The following is a 19,147-nucleotide window of genomic DNA, read 5'->3' as shown; positions in this document are numbered from 1 at the left end:
TATACGCTTTTGGCACACAACACAATTTCAATGAAATAATCAATTAACTGCCAACGAAGTCCCCCTGCTAGAATGTTATTCCGTGAAAGTAGAGGGTATCTACCTGGCTCCCACTATCATCCCAGTGACCCCAGTAAAGATTTGCTAAATAAGTGATTGACGGAATGAAGTTATCTATGAACAAATGAATGAACAGAAATCAATGTAATTTTTTAAATTCTGAGACCTCACTTGGCTTCCTGGAGACTAGGACAAGAGCTTTCTTCATCTTCCGATAATTATCACTTTGGGTCTGGGGTTTATGGTGGCTGAATTATGATTCGCTCCAGGGGACTAATGTCTGCTCTCGGAGGGGTCAGGTTTGGTGATACTGATAGAGAAGGTCATAAAGCTGGCATGGCAGGGGGTGACATTGGCTGGTCACAGTACCAGGAAGGAGAGATCCAGGACGGGAGTGATTCCAATCCTCAATTAAGTCTTAAATACTTAAAATTGGCCCCAAAAATGCGATTCTCTGAAGGAGAGCATTCGGGACTCGAGAGTGGTCAGGATTCCAGGACTTTTTGTGGTCTCCTGCCAAATTCCATGCACCGCTCTTTCCGGAAACAATGGTGGGCAGTGGGGGTGCTGGGAGCATGTGTGGTGTTGGCAAGTCCAGGTACAGGGTCCATTGGGCTGACTGTACCGGTGCAGACTTCACTCATTCACGTCCGGTTGAGCCCTTACCGTGTGCCTTCTTATCTCCTTTAATCCTCGTGATCATCTCTGCGATAAGTAATTACCCTTAATGACAGAGGAGACAATGGAGATTCAGAGAGGGGAAGTCGCTTCATCTAAGATCATGAAAGCAACATTAGAAGTTCAAGACCTACTTCAATATCCATCCTCTTTCTTCTCAACTGTACCGAGACCCTGAAATCACTCTAGTCCCACCAGGAGGTCAGCTGAATGATTCCTGGGGTAGAAAATCTTACTGCCCTCAGTATATCTTCCCCCACTCCCCCCCACCCCAAATCCTGGTAAATAAAATCCTTTTAAGAAGAGCAAAGCCTACTATTTTATACTCAGATGACTTTAAAATGCAGACATTTGGGGGAACAAATTCATACTAAGGTGTAAGTGACTGACAGGAAGTCTTTTCATGAGAGCAGCTTTTGATTAAGGAGGCAGGCATGCAGAAGTCAAGAGGGGCATTTGTGCCTGAAGGGCTAAAGTGGCAGGGGGAGATGGGAGGGAGGGGAGAGGAAGAGAGAAAGGGAAAAGGAAGGAGAAAAGGGCTTGGGAAATGGGGCGAGCCCCAAGGAGACTGCTTGACAGCTCTGCTTATAGCTCAGAGGTGGTTGAGTGGAGTCTCTCTCAGAGAGATGCCAGGGGTGGCATATGGGCAGACAATGGTGGGAGGCCAAGAAAAGACCTCAAAGGGGAATATTCCAGGAAAAGGGACCAGAAGGAGACGCTTCCAAGGCTGGAATCAGCTTGACCAAAGTGACCCCGGCTCAGTGAGTTGCAGGAAGTGAATTGAAAGGAACATTTTAATGGGATTTATATAGCTGCTTGCATACTTGAACAGGTACGAGGTTATTCTGGTTGACCCAGCAGCCCCATGACTTAGAGTATAGGGACATTTAGAAGACAGGAATCAGGGGAGCTAACTCTGGACTCAGGCTGCCTGGGTTCAGATCCTATTATTTATTGTACTCGTTTTGCAAGTAACTCGATGTTTTTCTCATGTTTAAAATGAGACTCACTGTCTCCATCATGGGTGTTTGGGGAAGATTTAATGATAGTCACACAAAGTGTTCAACGTGGCAGTTGGCACACAGTAAGCGCTTACTAAGTATTATCTGTTGTTATTATTATTATTATTAATTATTATTATTAAATTATTATTTCTATTTTATAGAGCCAAAGTGGCTTATTTGGAAGAGCATTTCAGTGTGGCTATAAACCTCCAGGGATTGATTCTGTGTCTTGGCAGATGAGTGATTTCTTTTTACTGCCTGCCTCATTGATGGTACTCAGTAAATATCTGTTGAATGAATGAAAGCATGAACATGTGTGGCAGAAATAGAAGGCAGAGCACAGAAGTGTTGGTGGAGGAATTTGAAGATGATTTGGAAGGCAGTAGGGAGCTACTGAAGGTTCTTGAGCAGGGGCAGCAAGTTGTCAGGTGGATTGAAGAAGGGAGGGTTTGGAAGCAGGATAAGTTGGCAAGCTGTGGGCATCTTCTGGATGTGGAATAAAAGACTTGTTCTCAAGGTGGGAGGTGGGAAGGAGGACTTTCCTTCTGTTCTTACTGCTGCCTTGGAGGCCTGCAAATCACCCTGGATGAGTCCCCTCCAGCTTGGAACACACTTAGTGCGCCTCACATGTGACGTGCTGGTCTGCCTTCTTTAGCCACCCTCATCCTGGTCTCCTGGATTACCACCCTGGATTGCTCCTGGGTCCCCTCTTGCTTATCTGTCCTGTATCTCCAGCCAGCAGACTCTTATAAAAAGGCACATCTGATGTCATCACGCCTCTCTTCGAAACCGTCCATTGGCCTCCCACTGCTCCTAAGATAGCTTCGATTCCCCTGTGGCTCCGAGGCCCTGCATCAATCTTCCCTAGCCCATTTCTCCTTCCTCTCCCCCTTTCTCTCAGGGCTGCCCATTTGGGCCCAGCTGATCTGATCCTTCTCTATGTAGAACCCGCCTCTGTGACGCCTGCTTGAACTATTTCAGGGCCTGAACTAGAGGTCCCAGGGTGACCTAGAGCAGGGCTTGGCATACTTCGATGTGCTCTGGAATCGCCTAGGTATTTTGTTACGGGGCAGATCCTGCTTTGGCAGGCTTAGTGTGGGGCCCAGGTTTCAGGGCTTTGGCCCTACTGGGGAGTCTGCATTTCTCAATGCAGAACCTCAGGCCCCGCCCCGGACCTCTGACTCTGAATCTGCACTTTGGCAATTTCAACAACGTAAGTGTCTGGAAGTGCTGGCTGGTCTAGAGCACATCCCAGGAGGGCACAACCCCCTTCCTGGTGGATCAGGGGGATGCCCGGCCTGGCCCAGGCCCAAGGGTTTGTTACTGAGTCTGGCCTGTTGGAATCTATACCCATGAGCTCTGACAGAATGAGACCATTTTGGGAGCTGCAACCAGGAAAGAAGAAACAGAATTAGCTGAGATGGGAAGGAGGGATGGTCCCTGAGATGTGGGGGATGAATTCACTGATGGCCTGCAGCCACTGGTCCCAGATGACTTGTAAGGTGTGGCATGGGAGATCTATATGCCTTTCCTTAGCAGATTGGGGTCTGTGGTGGCCTTTCTTGGATTGATATAATTTCCCAGCTGAAAGGCACAGACCAAGACAGGACCTTGGAGGGAAGGCCACCAGGTTAGGGGCCAGAGGGAACTGGGCAATGCAGAGGTTCTGGCCTTTTGTGATTTCCATATCCAGGGGTCATCTTCTCACACCTTGAGAGGGAGACAAGATGGGTTTTCCAGTCCCGCGGAAAAGCCAAGGCCTGCCCTGGGTGGCCGAAGAGTCCAGGGAGCCTGGTTTCCCAACGTTCTTGCTGGATCCAACCTCTCCTGCAACCCGCTATCAAAGACCCACACACGTGGGTTGTCAGATCACTGGAAAGGCATGACATTGCTGTGCAGAATAGTGAACTTAAAACGGCACAGAAAACGGAAGTCCTCTAGTCCACCCCACCTCTGCGGGTTTTCTCTGGCTGCCCATCCCATGGGGTGCCTGGCCTCGGGCCATCTCATTACTTTCTCTCACTCTTCTTTGGAGTTCTCCTCCAAGCCCTTTTGTTAGGCAAAGGGGTTTGGCTCTCTCCATCCCCAGCCCTGAAGCTTTCAACCCCTCCCTTTCCAAGTCGAGGGCATCAAGGCTCTCAGCTGCTGGAGACGCCTTCTTGGCCATTAGCATCAGGAAAGACCAGCAGGGACCAAGCGGTTAGGGCCCATCATTTACCCTCACTTACCCGATGCACCCTTTCTAGTAGGCATTTGTGGTTTAAAATGGCACTTTCCCCCCTCCTTTTAGATTATCTCTAGTTTTATATAGATAGATTATATCTATCTTTGCGGTTCTTTGAGGCAAACATCCTATATCTTTTATGCCATTCATTCATTCATTCATTCACTTATTTACTCAGTGTGTGTTTATTGAGCAAGGTTGGTGTGTTGAGTGCAGATGCCGGAGGAAAATACAGATGTGCTTGTTTCTGTAAACCAGCTGATGGACTGATTGCTCACCTCACCTGTGGATGGTGGCACCGCCGGTGATTATTCGTGTCCTAGGTACATCCTGATACAGCAAAGCCGAAACTCACAAGATGTTCTAAAGAGGTGTGAGTATTCTTTACCATGCAGAGAGTCACTGTAGGATTAAATAAAACCAGAGAATTTTACAGTTTGAAGGGAACTTGAGGACCAGCTCATTCAAGCCTTTCATTAGGCAGCCGTGGAAAGAGATTTAAAAGGCTGACAAGGCTCACTTACAGTAATTCAGCAGTGCCAGAGCCAGCGGGTCACATCCCACGCTGCTTTTATGTTCCCGGGACTGGTCATTTTTCATCATGCTGTGCGTGATTGATGTAGAGATACTCCTAGGACGATGAGGATGATGACAAAGATCCCATTTTTTTGAGCGCCAGACACTGTTCTAAGTGTTTTTCAAATTACAGCTTTGTTCTTGCAGCAATCCCATGAATACCACAGAGAGTGCTGAGGCCCAGAGAGATTGAGCAATTTGTCTAAGGTCACACAGCTCGAAGAACTGGTACTGGGGTTCTAATTTGGGCCATCTGCCTCCTTAGCCCAGGTTCTGAACTACATCACCCCAAGGCTTCTCTCTAGAGAGGGACCGACCCGGACCTCCTGTAGAGAATTGTGTTTCCACCCACTTCTTTAAAGAAAGGTACTTCTGTGCTGAATGTAATTTCAGTGCTATGTAAACCGAAGTTTGGTGTTAGAACTTTCTGCCTATCTTTTAAGGCATGGAGTGCCTAGGACTCAGCCTCCATGAAAGTCTGTAAAGCTTTGCTCTTAAAATAGCATTAAAAGCAGTTCCTAGGATGCATGTGCAGAATTGTGATCGACTTTGCAAGTGAAATGGGACAGTGGTCCCGGCATGGCTGCAGACTTTACAGAGTGAGATGTTTGGAAGCAAACCCATTCAAACTCCAATTGTGTGTGGGATTTCTTGCAAAGCAACTCTATTTAGGGGACCGCTTACCAAAACACTGAGTCTCTGTTAGCAGGGATTGAATTAAATACTGTGATATTAATGAATTGAAGGCAGGCACGTTCTGCTGGTCTCAAAAATCTTCTATTTAGTGTCTTACAGTTGACTTTTTGCATGTGTGCCTGATTCATTTCCCAGAACCACCCTCCCTCCCCAGCTTTCATAGTCCAGGGATTCTTGGTGTGAGTAGGAAGCCCCAGTCAAGCCCAGAATCTAAAACAAATACCAGTTAGTTCTCCGGTTCGCTTTTTTCCCTTGAAGCTGTTATCAGAATTACTCCGGGAGTATCAGCTTTGATGCATCCATCTCAGCCACACCTCCCCTGATCTTGGGAAGTCACAGGAAAGAGAAAAAGAGAACATTAGGAACCTTGCAGGGACTCTGGAGTTTTATCAATTATCACAAGCAGCGTGAGCCCAGAGTCATTTAAATCATTTCGGGAAGAGGGAGGGAGGAAAACACGCTTATTTGCAAGGGAGCATTATTGGCTGAGTACAACGGCGTTGCTATTTGTTTTCTCTGTTCGTCCGTAATGATTACAGTCTGGCGTTGGTGTTTAGCAACAGGATCCTGCAGGTCAGTTATGACAACTTCATCGCTGTCATTAGCGCCTTTTGTTTGTAGTGAACACAAAAAGCTGTTCAGCATTAAGAGAGTCAAGGGAAAGGAGAGGGAAGGGAAAGTGAGAGAGTAAAAGAGAGAGCCAGGAATCCCAAGTTCACACACTGGGAAGAACAAGAAAGGATGCTCTGGTCACTGACTTCACTGGGGGAGGGGCCTCAGTTAAGGGACCCAATTTTGGACTCTGTTCTTTTTACTAGAAGAGTCATTGCTTCTGTCTATAATGGCTTTTTTTTTCTTTTTCTTTCTTTCTTTCTTTTTTTTTTTTTTTTTTTTTTTTTTTTTTTTTTGCCAATTTGGGTTCCTAGAAATGCACTAAGGAGATTTTTTTAAACATTTTTTATTGATTTATAATCATTTTACAATGTTGTGTCAAATTCCAGTGTAGAGCACAATTTTTCAGTTATACATGAACATATATATATTCATTGTCACATTTTTTTCTCTGTGAGCTACCATAAGATCTTGTGTATATTTCCCTATGCTGTACAGTATAATCTTTTATCTATTCTACAATTTTGAAATCCCATCTATCCCTTCCCACCCTCCACCCCCTTGGCAACCACAAGTTTGTATTCTATGTCTATGAGTCTATTTCTGTTTTGTATTTAGGCTTTTGTTTTTGTTTCTGTTTTTGTTTTTTAGATTCCACATGCGATCTCATGTGGTGTTTTTCTTTCTCTTTCTGGCTTACTTCACTTAGAATGACATTCTCCAGGAGCATCCATGTTGCAAATGGCATTATGTTGTCAGTTTTTATGGCTGAGTAGTATTCCATCGTATAAATATACCACATAAGGACAAGTTTTTTGGTAAGGGGTTTTTCTGCTTCAAGGATAGTGTCTGTGAATAGCTGGTTTCAGTATCTTTCCAGCAGGCCAGGGTAAAATGAAGCAAAACAGAGGAAATGCAGTGACCTTCATTGGGGACCTACTGGGTGACAGGCCAGGTGCATTTTTATGAGTATTATCTCCTTTGTCTTCTCAGCAACCCTGGGGGCTGGTGGCTTCATTCCCACTACTGATGAGAACAGTAAAGCATGGAGAGGTAAAATGTTACCCCTAAGATCACCCAGCTAGTCAGTGCAGAGCAGGGATTTGAATGTAGGCAGGTCTCTTATTCCAAACTTACTACATCATGCTGCACAATCCTCCTCTTCCTCCCCAAAGAGAAAGAAAGAAAAAAAAAAAAAACCCACCACCAAACAAAATTCTTAACTGAATTCTAAGAGGCAAGAATAAAAATCTCAGTATTTGGAAGACCGTGAAAATGTAGGCGGAAGTATGTAGTTATTTGACGATCAAATCATGTGTAAGCTCGGATGATAAAAAGACATATGGAAAGAAATTGTATTAATTAAATCATAAAAAATGCATTATGCTTTTTTGGGAACTTACTCCTCCTCCTCGGGTGACCCTTGACAAGACATTCTGTGTTCCTGTTTTTAGGCAAAAAAAAAAAAAAAAAAAAAAAAGGGTGGGAGTTGAAAGTTTGATACTTGGCTCATGCAAACTTTTGTCTTTGGGTGTCTGTATACTGTGCTCCCTCCTCATTTTGGCTTTCTGCTGCCGGACCAAGCTCTTTGAACTCGTGTGCCTACTTCTTATAACCCTCTTGTCCTTTTCTGGACAACTTCACTGAATATTGTGCCTTAAGTCTTGAGAAACAGCTGGTAAAACCAGCCAGTTGTGATGGCAGACATACAATGAAACAGATCCAGGGGCAGCTGATGTGGTCTAGCTGGGCTGCTGAGGGAGAGAACAAAAGAGGGCAGGGTTCTTCTCATGACCAAATCAGGCTGCTTCTGCTGTGACATGACATTTAAAGTCCAAAATTTGACCTTAACCATTCCTAGTGAACTCTTAACCACGTAAGCTACTGACTCAACATTCACTCAAATCCTAGTAAAGTCCAGGCTCCTGGGGCAATGTGACCCATGTGGATGAATTAAAATGATTTTTTTTTGCATGGATTAATTTTTAGCTCAGGTCCTCTTAAGACTTTCTGAGTGCCCCTTAACATCACTCTGGCTGGAGTGATAGGTTCTGAAAGTGGACTTGTGCGTACAGCTGAGAAAAATAAGAAGTAAATGAAAACCCCAGGCCCTCATGGGGAATAGTGACACCAGACATCGAGACTGGGGATCAGGAAGCTGGAAATTCCCTCCTGCCTTGGTGTTTGGCCCCCAGCTTTTCCACTTCCTTATATCACCCTTCTGGTGGGTCTGTGTGCACAGGAGGGCTCCCCTAATGTGACGGTAAAACCACAAGAGTCAGAATTCTAGTTCTGGTTCTCAACGACCATTTTAATATCCAAATGTAAACCTTTGAGTGCGAGGGAGTGGTGACCACCTTGGGCAGGCGGCTGGGCTCCTAAGGGCAGCTGTGCTCCCAGGAAGGAAGTGTCATCTCACATTGCCCTGCATAGATGAAGACAAGCAACCTTCTCCAGCTGTTAGGTTTCTCTTTGCTGAGTTTACAGGGGGGTGGGATGTTCAGGGTGAGGACTGAGGCTTAGGGGGTGGCCCCCGGGGCGCTGTTCAAGGGTGACCGGGACCACGGCTTCAGCATCACCTGGGCGGACAGGTGGGGCACGTGTATTTCTGGGGCCACCCTAGACCTCCAGAAGGATGCTGATGGAGGCGGTCTGCTTTGAGAACTGCCGTGTCCGGGGCACAGAGACTTCCCCGGGGCCCTTTGGGTGGTGTGCATTGGGTCCAGGGCGCCCCGCATTCGCAGGGGTCTCGGGGGAGAGGGGGGCGTGCGAGCGCCGGGAGCTCTGAGCGGGAAGTCGGGAGGAGGAGGAGGAGAAGGAGGAGAGGAAGTCCCCCGTGGCCACCCCGAGGGGAGGGCGGGACGGTGCCCGCGGGGACTGGGTCAGGCGGCAAGGGGTGGGCCGGGCCTGGCCGCTCCGCCCCGTCGCCGAGGGGCACTGGCCGCGGGGCGCGCGCTCCCTGCCGACCCTCGCGGAAGGGGCGGCGGCGCGTGCGCGGGGCCGCGGGCGGCGCGCGGGGGGGGGGGGGGGGGGCGGGGCGGGCACGAGGCTTCGGCGCGCGCGGGGCGCTGAGTGGGGCGCGGGGCGCGCGGCGGGCGGGGGCGCGCGCGGGGGGGGCTCGCGGCGGGCGGGAGCGCGCGGGGGGGGCTGCCCCGGGGCGGCCCCCCCACGTCGGGGCGCGGCGGGCGGCGGCGGCGGGAGCGCGTCCCGTCAGGGTCCCGAGGAGCTGCCGCCGCCGCCGCCGCCGCCGCCGCTCGCCAACATGGCGGACCTGGAGGCCGTGCTGGCCGATGTCAGCTACCTGATGGCGATGGAGAAGAGCAAGGCGACCCCGGCCGCCCGCGCCAGCAAGAAGATCGTCCTGCCCGAGCCCAGGTACCGGCGCCCCGGGCCCGCGCCACCCCCGCGCCGCCGCCCCCCGTGGCCGCCAGCGACCCCCTGCGTCCGGGAGGGTCGGGCGCTTTGCCGCCGCTGCCCCGGGGCAGGCGACCTCGGGGAGCGGGCGCTGGAGGGCCGGCCTCGCTGTTCCCGTCTCTGAAATGGGGCATCGGAGGGCTCCTGGGGTGACTCCGGGAGAGAGCGCTCCGAACTGCGCAGCGCGGCGCGCGGCGAGCGCCCCAGCAGGGAGCTGTTAGGATGTGGTTGTGACTTGGCTAGACCAGCTCCGTCCCGGGCTCTCGGTCCAGCCCCATCCCTATGGTCCTTCCTGTTTAATTGCTGTGGTTCCCTCCTGCCCCATCCGAGTCCTTCCAGCCCCATTCCTATCCCTATCCCTCTGGCCCAATCTCTGTCATCCTTGTCCTCCCCTCCAGCCCCAACATATGGTCCCCCGCCTGCCCGTCCCATCCCTGTCACTCCTGCCCCATGCCTATCTTTCCCTTGTGCTCCATCCTGGCCGTTCCTTCCCTGGTTCCTACTGCGGTCCCCCTTTCCAACTCCGTCCTCTCCTCAGCTCCTTCTGGGCGCCTCAGTTGGGGAGTGCAGGCGTGTTGTCTTTTGCCCCAGGTACTTAAACTGCAATTTTCAGTGCTTGCTTCTCTTGAGGGTCACCGGTCCTGTGAGCTTTTTACACTCCGTTCCTCTTTTGTGCCCCCAGGCAGCAAGGAGTGGATTCTGACCCACCTGATTTTCTTTTTGGTACAGAGTGTGTCTCCTGAGCTGCTTTCCTCAACTTGCAGATCTTCTGGTGGCACTTTATTAAAATGTTGAAATGGGACCCACTTATAAACACACATTGAATGGATGATTCCAGGCGGGAATTTGTTGTTTAAATGACCAGAGAAGGGCCTGATTGAATTGGCAAGGGGTTTGGTGAGGTCCATACCACGTTGCAATTTTATCTCAAAAATAATTATTATTGATGAAGTACTAAAAGACTCGATTAGTGCATATCATTAGCACCACCCCAGAAAAGGTCATTCTTCAGATTAATAGGGAGTTTCAAATAGTGTATCAAAGGATTAGGGTTGGATTTTTTTCCCCCTTGCTTCTTTTCTGATGAACACCATCGTGAGTTGTACAGTGAATGTGGCTCCTTGATGCTAAATAGCTCTTGGGGGAATTGATGATAGAGAAGAGGTATCTTCTATATGGTGAGTTTGAAACTGTGCATTTTTGTAAAATATTGGAATCTAAACCAAAGCTATTCTCTGTTTGAAAGCATCATTATACATCCAAGATTGCTTAGATGATACCTCAACATAAAAAAAATCTTTCTTGCGATGCTGGGTGATCATCAGACTGTTTTCACAAGTCTCTGAGCCCCAGCCCCACGATACAGACAATAGCAGCCTCTTTTGAGTTATTTGTCGTGAAAAGTCAAATTGTGTAAGTGAATACGTGCTTGCAGGATGTGTTCGGCTTGCTTGCCCTTTGTAGCCCGTGCGTCTTGTAGGTTTTGCAGGGACTGTTCTTGGATCAGCAAAGCCAAGCCGTGAACGTCAGGGAAGAGTGCAGACCTTATGGAGTGGTGTGAAATCAACACTCCTCTTCCAGACTCTAACATGTCTGAAGCTTCTTGGAAATCAGTGCTGTTTAAGATTTCTGGCAAATGGGTAACTAAAACAGGAACCCCCAAATCAAACCTGAATTTCATTTTAAAAAACCCCTACATTTCTGTGTCATATATAATGTCATATATAATGCTTAATTTCTTTTACTCCTTTCCTTTTCTTCCTTAAGGGCAGAGAGTCCTAAATATATAAAGTGCCTGTATGTAAAATCAACAAATCTTAACTCATGGGCAGTTTTTTTTGGGGGGGCGGTGATATATAATATTACTAAAATTAGGAACTTCTGTTCTTCTTTTTTTTTTTTTTTTCCTTGGTGTTTTGGACTTAATGTGACTTCTACTTTTTTAGTGCCCCTCTTAAGAACATACTTATGTGCGGAAGGTATTCACTTCCTTGTATGAAGGCCTTTGTTTTCGGTGGCATTCTTCAGTAGTGCTTTCTTTTACGGCAGAGTTGACAGAGAGCTTATTTCTCATGACATTTTAGAATTGAGACGTATCAACAGGAGAGTAATTTTAGGAAGCAGCTCTTATGTGGTTGTTATTCTGTTGCTGGTTTTTTCTTTCTTTTTCTTTTTTAATAGACTCCTGAATAAGGCCATTGGAACCTCCTCCAGAGATTCTAATTTGTCTTGAGTTTATCTCCACCGGCTTTAGTTTTGTACTGTGACCATTTACGTAGTAACAGCCTGTGTTAGGATTCTGTTCAGTTGAAATTATCAGGTGAAACAGCTTTCCTCTATCCCTGGATGACAGTCCGTGGCCCATCTGCTCGGTCTGGGGAAGGGGGTGGGAGGTTGGGGGATTCCTAGATTTGGTAAGTTAATTTCACATTAAAATGACTCAGAAGCCTGGTGTGATTTGACTCTGGCAAAAGACACAGGTCGGATGCTTTCTGATAAGAGTTTTGATTTCAGCTTCATTCGGTATTCTTGAGAAAGAGATTTAGCTTTGTGTTTTTGGAGTCTAAATGGGTACCATGAAACTTGGCACTGGTCTATCCATTAGTGACTTTTACTTTAGCTAGTTCTCTGAAGCCGCCGTAATAGTCTGTGTGCTTCCTTATTTTCTTTGCTGTGCCTTTTGCACAGTTTTAAACAGAAAGGCAATAGAACTGAACAATATCTAGCTAATTTACATGAAATGCGGGGCGTGCAGTCTCCTGCCTATTATGGGGAAAATCTCAGAAAATGGAACATTCTGCCCAGGGGAGATTTTGCTTCTCTGAGATGGCAAGAGGCAACCATTTTGTTCTGCTGACACATTATTCAATTAACGAACCAATGAGTGTAAATCCTGTAAGAGCTGCCTATTTGTTCAAATTATATCGCCGCGTTAGTTTACTGAAACATTTGTTGAGCTAATGTAGCTGGTAATGGGGTCTGTTGGGAACAGGAAGCTGTGACCCACCCACGGACTCACTGCGCAGGCGCAGCTGGAAACGCACACGTTCAGCCGCGCGGGCCAATTGTTTTATGCCAAGTTAGAGAACAAACACTTTTATTTCATAGGGTCTCATTTAGAAGCCAAGGCCTACGAAGGGTCAGCATCTTAAGCCGCGGAGTGTTTTCCTCTGGGCTCCTTGTTCTTTTAACCTTTCCCAAAGAGAGTGAAATCCAGTTGACTTGAGATCACACGTACCTGAAAGAGGTTGGGTCACATCGGATTGGATCTTTCCACTGGGGTTTCCTTTCCGTTCAGTGGACTTCGAAAATTTGGGCTCATGACCCTGCCAAACTTGTCCATTCCAAGTATTCGTATGATACGGTAGGAAGGTCCGAAAACATTGGAAAGATGCTCTGCAACTTCCCGGGAGCATTTTAGATCGTTCGTAAGAACGCTGGTGATACCATTGGTTACGTTCATCCTGCACATGGTTGTAGAGCTGTATCTCTGAGCCAAGCATGGGGATACTGTGACTCCCCGGCCACAGCCACTTCCTTCAAGGGGCTTACAGTCTGGGGGAAATATACAGAAAGTTGAGAAAGGTGTTTACTTTAAAGTTCAGTTACTTGAAGATTCTATTTAACTGTGGACAAGATAGCATTGAGAGGGTTTTATTATTCCATATTCACAGGGCACAACGTATTACATCTGCTAATTTTTTTTTTTTTTTTTTTTGGTGGAGGGGAGGTAATTAGGTTTATTTATTTATTTGTTTTGTAGAGGAGGTACTGGGGATTGAACCCAGGACCTCATGCATGCTAAGCATGTGCTCTACTACTTGAGCTATATCCTCCCCCACCTGCTAAATGTTTTACAGTAAGTGGTTAATTATTCTCTTTGAAGAGCTATCTAAACAAAATATAGATAGTAATTTGGTACTTTGCATCTTCCTATTATAAAAACTATCCTATGTAACGTAACTGATCTTGAAAAATAGCTCATTACTCTTCCGTTTTGGAAATGGAATTTATTCTGTAATTTCCCCACCTCCAGTTGGGAGCGAGCGGTGGGCGATTTGAAAGATTCCTCTCTGTTGAGGTTGTAGGATCTTCTCTGCCCGCGCGTTTCTGGACCCTAGCCTAACTTTGAACCGAAAAGTCAAGGTTGAGAGAACGAATCGCCTTCAGAAAGAAAGCACCCTATTGCTGACGGGAGTATGTCTATGGTGTGTTCCTGCTTCTTTTTTTTTTTTTTTTCCTAAGGTACACATTTAATATGTAATTTGTTCTGACCTTTCAGTTATTATTTCATTCTCGGTCAAAGTTAATTTGCGCTAGTAACTTGAAGATAAAAGTGCTGCGTGCAGTTGGCAGTTCTTAGAAATAGATGTTCCAGTGCAGTCAGTTTTGGACCCAGAATCTGCCCAAGTCGAGCATTGTGAAATGCTTTGAATCAAGAGCCCAGTCGATGTCTTTGAGGAACAGGCAGTCCCAGCTTTTAGAAGCGATGTGTTCTCCGACACAGCCTCTTAAAAGCACATCCTCAGTATACTGAATTGGGCTTTGCCAAACATCTGTTTGGACGGGGACGGACACTGTTGGACCAGGTGTCAAGGCTTGAAGAAGGGACATTTAGGTCTTTATCAGTCGGTAGGTGGCAAGAAAAGTAGGAGATGCTGTGTAGGAGAGAGGACGCCCAGGGTCCTCGCAGCCGTGACAGGCAGAAGTTGAGATGCCACGAGGAAGTGATGCAGTAATGCCCATTTCCTGAGAGCTCACCCCGCCAGGCAGTAGTGTATTTGTTCCCCACAACAGTCCTGTCAGGTGAGTAGCATCAGTCCCGTTTTACCGGAGGAGCAGGTGCTCAGGGAGGTTGAGGAACTCAGCCCCAATGACAGCTGAAAGCAGCCGAGGCAGGTGCAGGATCGGCACCCAGGTTTCCCTGCATCCCTTTCTCTCCACCTGGATCCGCAGCCGTCGCACCAAAAGGAAGAGCAAACAGCGTTACTTCTCATTTTGCAAGGGAGGGACATAGCGTTACTTTTTTTTTTCTTTTTGGTTGGGGTAAAAATCATTTTGCGTGCTGTCTCAGTCAGCTGCCAGCGTGGTGTTTGGAAGGTCAGGACGGTCCTCAGAGACTGATAGAGAACAGCTATTCCTCTGGGACCTGCGAAAACGGTAATTATGACTAAGTGAATAAGCAGTTTCTTCCTTATTTCCCAGGAGAAGCTCGAGGGTTAAACGCCTGTTCTGTTTAACACAAGAAGCGCGATCTCACTGCTGTTAATGAGAAATTGTATAATAATAGACTGCCTTGCCCCCTGGCCTTCAAACAGAATTTCTACCTCTGTGATTATTTAGAAATAAGGGCAGCTCAAGCTGCCCACCCCGCTCCAAAAAAGAAAAAAAAAATCCATTTCTGGGAAAAGAGTTAAGGGACAAAACAACATTTTTGGCTTTATTTGCAATAAAAATCACGTTCTCATTCAAATGATCTTCTTTGTTAATAAGATGGCGTGTTCGAAGACTGCTGTAGGTGAAAATGCATTCTGTGTGTGGGATGGTCTGTCCTTCTCTGGACACTGGCCATGGGGAAATGGAAATGATTAACTTGGCAACTTCTACTTTATTATTGAGAAATCACTTGTATGGTAAGTCATTTGCATGCTAACGAGGCTGGGTGCCCTGGACCTGCCGCTGCCTCTCATCTTTCTCACTTATTTCTTCTTCTCTATTTTCATCAGTGATGAAAAGTTAGGATCTCGGAGCCTTTTTTTGGATTGCTGGATGGGTCTGATATGCAGTAGGGTCTCCGTATCCTGTAAATGTTTCTTCTAATTTTGGAAGACTTCTTTAGGGTCACCCGTGCTTTGGGTTCCGTGAGACGCGTAAGCACCTTGAAACACTTTCTACATAGGACAGAGTTGAGGAAGCCTGTTAGAGAAGGCAGTGAAGATGTTTTTGCAGGTCACGTATTCTGGGACTGGTGGCTCGTGAGAGTCAGCCTTGACCCAGCGTCGGACCTGTACTCGTGTTTGCCGCCATTTCCGCCTTCCAGGGTGTCAGGAGCAGGAAAAAGTGATTATCTCGAAGGAGCCCGGGCAGACCTTCCTCCTCAGTGAACCCGAAGCCCAGCTGTCATCGCTGGCCCCGCATCTTCCCATGCCCTCCCTCCTACCTGCCATAGTAGACTTAAGGAGAAAGTTCTAGATTAGGAAATAGAGCCCCGATTCCACTGGCAACTTGCCACAGGCCGTCGGCAAGTCACTCAGATTCACTGTGTTCAGTTTCCCCATCTGTACAATTTGATTCCTGTTCCTTTCTGATCACAAAATGTTGCAGTAAAAATCTCTGCCCTTGTGAGCATTTTCTATCCATACACTATATTTGAGAGCAGGCGAGAACATTCATTTCATACACAGAAAACTCGAGAGAAAAAGATTGGAAGAAATATGAAAAGATATTTTAAAAAGTACAAAGCAGTAGTGGAGAAAGGTGGTATTGCACGGAGACCCTTGTGGTGCGTGCTCTGAGGGGATGGGCTCGGGAGGCAGGACTTCTGAAACGCTGGGTTGTTGACCGGGGCAGCGAGGAGCACATGTTGACATTAGCCCTGTAAGTAGGTGAATTCCCCAGGTTTCTCCTCAGTGTTCTTCCTCCAGCTGTTTGTTGTGGCACAGTTTGTCTAGAACCTTTTGCACATGGTGCCTCACTTGATTATTTTCCTTTCTTTCCTCCCTCCCCTCTTTTTTCTTCCCTCTTTCCTTCTTTCTCTCCCTCCCTTATTCCCTCCCTCCCATCCTTCCCTTTTCTTTCTTCCATCCATCCATCCACCCACCCACTCATCCATCCACCCACTCATCCACCCATCCACCCATCCATCCATCATTCCATCCAGTAGGCTTTGGGCTATGTTGGCTTCAGTATGTGAGTGCTCATAAGTGTGCTATTCTTCTTAAATACAGATAACTAAGCAATTAGGAGAGCTAACTCATCCTTTTGAGGTCTTTGATTCGGTAAAATGAACCAAAAATCATAATCTAAAAGCAGCTGGCTTCAATGTATTGAGCATACGGTGATTCATTCTGATCTTTATTAGACATTCACAGATCACATCTTAATAACATAGCATTGTCGTAGCTCGTGTTTGAGAAGATCTTGGAGGGCATCCGGTCTAGTCTTGCGTTAGGTGACTTCTCTCTCCAACATCCAGCCAGGGGCGTCTTTGAGGAGCATCTCTGGAAGCTCTGTGCTGAAAGAAAGCTGTCTTGTAATTCAGTCTGCACGCAGATCTCTTGCTTCCCTTTGGCGGTCCTGCAAAGCAAGTTTAATCCCTCCCCAAAGTAACAGACCTTCAGACGTTTGATGGCAGCTACCCCCACCCAGAGTGTTTCTCTGGGAAGCTGTCCCCCGTTCCTTTAGTCATTCCTCATATCCCGGCGCTGAAGTCTGCACACTGCTCTGTAATCTACTTTCAACAGTCTGAAATTTACCTCACTGAGTAAGAATATTAAAATTTATGAAGACTAAAAAGGTAACTGTAAAATTACTATAATGAATTTGGTGATGGCAAAACTAGTCATAAATCCTATTTCAGGTGTCTGGTTGAGTCCCTCTAAAAGTTCCATTATAGGGAGAACCTTTTTGGTTTCTGGGATGATTTAAAATTCATTATACCAGTTTGATAGGGGATTCGTGTTTCCATTAGAATCTGGAAGCGAGGCACAGGTTTTACACATACTGTGACAGTGACTGCCCTTTGCCGAGCGCTAAGTAAGTGATAGGAGCTGGGTAATTCTTAGGTAATTACGAGCTACACAATTTTAGGAAGAAAGCGAGCTTAAATTATGCTGAAAAGATCATCTCTGCAGATTTTAGAGGTTTTGTTTCGTACATTCAAACACTTAAGACTCCAAAGAAATAAAATGAAAGAAAAGGAAAGAAAAACAAAACCTTCCGACTCTGTTAGCTGGGGAAAGCAGCAAGTTTCTTCATTTTCAGCAGGAAAACTTTCTTGAATAACCCATTCTTGGTATTTGTATTTTGTGTCATTAAGTTAGTCCGTCGCTCTTTATTGTCTCACCTAGAAAGCTAACTGGGTATATTTTCAGGTTATCACTTCTAAATTTTCTGTATCTGTATGGCTTTTGAGAAGGATTCACGTTAAAGGAACGAGAAGTTCTGCGGGAAGGCTTTGCCGCAGCTGCTAAATACTGCAGCCTTTCATTTTGCATCGTGAAAATGTCTAAGGCTATGATGACATTTTCGATGTATCTTCTTTGAAAAATATGAGACTTTCGCTGTTTGGTGGGGGGGTGGGGAGGTCTGTACTCCGTTTAGAAATGGAACTAATCCTAATGGAAATGTCAAGGGACCTTCATAGTCATGTTTAATCCATCTTGTTTTTTTCAACTATTGTACTATTTTTCTCATAACAACGCCCTAACTGGGAAGAGGATGACGCAGTGAACCTTGTCATCACCACATTAAGTATAGAATAGAGTGTCAAGTTTGGTGTTCTCTTTCTGTGTCCCATTTTGGACCTGGTCCCTTGTTTCATTTCCAGTGACCGTGGAGGAAAACTTATTATTTTATGCACAACATCCCAGCTAGAATTGGGCTGCAAGGGAAATGTTCTCTGCACAGTGGTGATTTCTAAGCAAAGGCCGAGGGGATACTTATGTTAATGACCCCCTCTCCCCAAAAGTGAGAGTTTTTGTGTTTGGGGATTCCTTTAATCATTTGATTGATTTTTTTTTTTTAATTCCATGTGGAAGACCAGCTAGCACCTGTATGTTTCTGTCCTTTAAATAAAGTGCCCTGTTTGATAAGAGATTGGTGTTTCGAATTATTATAATTTTTAAAAAATTCAGGTTATTTTGTGAGAGAAGCTTGTTTTTCTCTGGCCATTTCATACTGGAAGAGTTTCACGAGATAGAGGCTGGAAGCTCCTTCCTGTAAGATCAGAGTTTTAAGTTAAACATTACTGCCCCAGGATTATCTCAGGGCTCTCTGGGATAGCATATATGGTGACCGAGCGGTAGAAAAAGCAAGACTGATTTTGAAGGACCTCAGGGGTCCTAACCTGGTAAAATTCTCATTCCTTGTTCTTAAGAAGCATTCTCCAGAACTGGGATGTGAGTTGGGTCAGTATGAAAACGATTAGATGCGAGATCAGCTTGCTGGACTTAACAGTTAGGTCTGTAGGTGAATGTGTGAACTTATTAAACCCAGGGACATCTGATGAACATGTGTTTCATGCTTATGTGATATATGGAATTTGGAGTCCCCGTAAGTACTGGTATATAGTGCCTTGTAGTTTTATGTGTATCAGCTCTTTTGTTTTTACAGTTATCCTCTGTAGTAGGGAGAAACTTGAAAAAGGGGAAGAAAATTTCTCCAGACATGCACACGTGGAGATGTTGAGAGGGGCATTTTGTCTGTCTGGGGGTATAGCAGGCTCCGCCTTGGACCCGTGTCTCTCCTGTGGTCCTGGGGGCGGCCCTCTGCCTTTCAGACCGGGAAGCGGGATTCTGTCACTGCACTGAGTGTCCCTCTGCCTCTTACTGTGAAGTTCGCATCCATCAGCCAGGCATGCCCGATGAACACCTTCTCTTCTTCGAGGCTGGTGGTTCTTATGTTAAAGTGAACGACCCCTTTGAGGATCCAAGGAAGCCCTAGAGATTCCCGCTCCCCAGATCGCACGAACTCTCCCAGTCGGCACTTGATGCTCACTCACACGAGCGCCTCGGTGCCGGAGTCCGCGTGTCCCGAGCGTCCTCTCCTGTGAGCGGCCCTCGTGGAAGTGAAGGTGACTCGGGCGGCACAGGCCTGTGGCCGGAGGGTCGGGAGGCCCAGCCTCTGGCTCGTCAGCTGCAGTAGCTGGGACCGGGTCGTTTGT

General features: G+C 46.7%; 1 protein-coding gene and 1 long non-coding RNA gene across 4 annotated transcripts in view; one reads left to right on the top strand and one right to left on the bottom strand.

Annotated features, from left to right (window-relative positions):
• Positions 1-3,105: 3,105 nt before the first annotated feature.
• Positions 3,106-5,552, bottom strand: LOC135319769 (uncharacterized). 2 transcript variants are annotated; one of them, XR_010378637.1, is made up of 4 exons: positions 5,462-5,552; positions 4,491-4,597; positions 4,250-4,368; positions 3,106-3,127 (listed from the first exon to the last, which is right to left on the bottom strand). It is a non-coding gene; the product is annotated as an uncharacterized LOC135319769 (long non-coding RNA). The 2 variants fall into 2 exon arrangements; XR_010378636.1 differs by lacking the exon at positions 3,106-3,127 and having other exon boundaries at positions 4,176-4,368.
• Positions 5,553-9,056: 3,504 nt separating this feature from the next.
• GRK3 (G protein-coupled receptor kinase 3) overlaps positions 9,057-19,147 on the top strand; it is a 116,920-nt gene continuing 106,829 nt past the window's right edge. Inside the window, exon 1 of one of the 2 annotated variants that reach the window (XM_031442939.2) lies at positions 9,057-9,225. In XM_031442939.2, coding sequence (XP_031298799.2) covers positions 9,113-9,225 — 113 coding nt within the window. In that variant the 5' untranslated portion in view covers positions 9,057-9,112. The remainder of the gene's footprint in view (positions 9,226-19,147) is intronic. The other variant, XM_031442940.2, reaches the window with a different exon arrangement.

This window comes from Camelus dromedarius, chromosome 31 (genome assembly GCF_036321535.1).
Source record: "Camelus dromedarius isolate mCamDro1 chromosome 31, mCamDro1.pat, whole genome shotgun sequence".
Taxonomy (NCBI): Eukaryota; Metazoa; Chordata; class Mammalia; order Artiodactyla; family Camelidae; genus Camelus; species Camelus dromedarius.
Note: the sequence above shows the minus strand (reverse complement) of the source record. Positions and strands in the feature narration are given on the sequence as shown.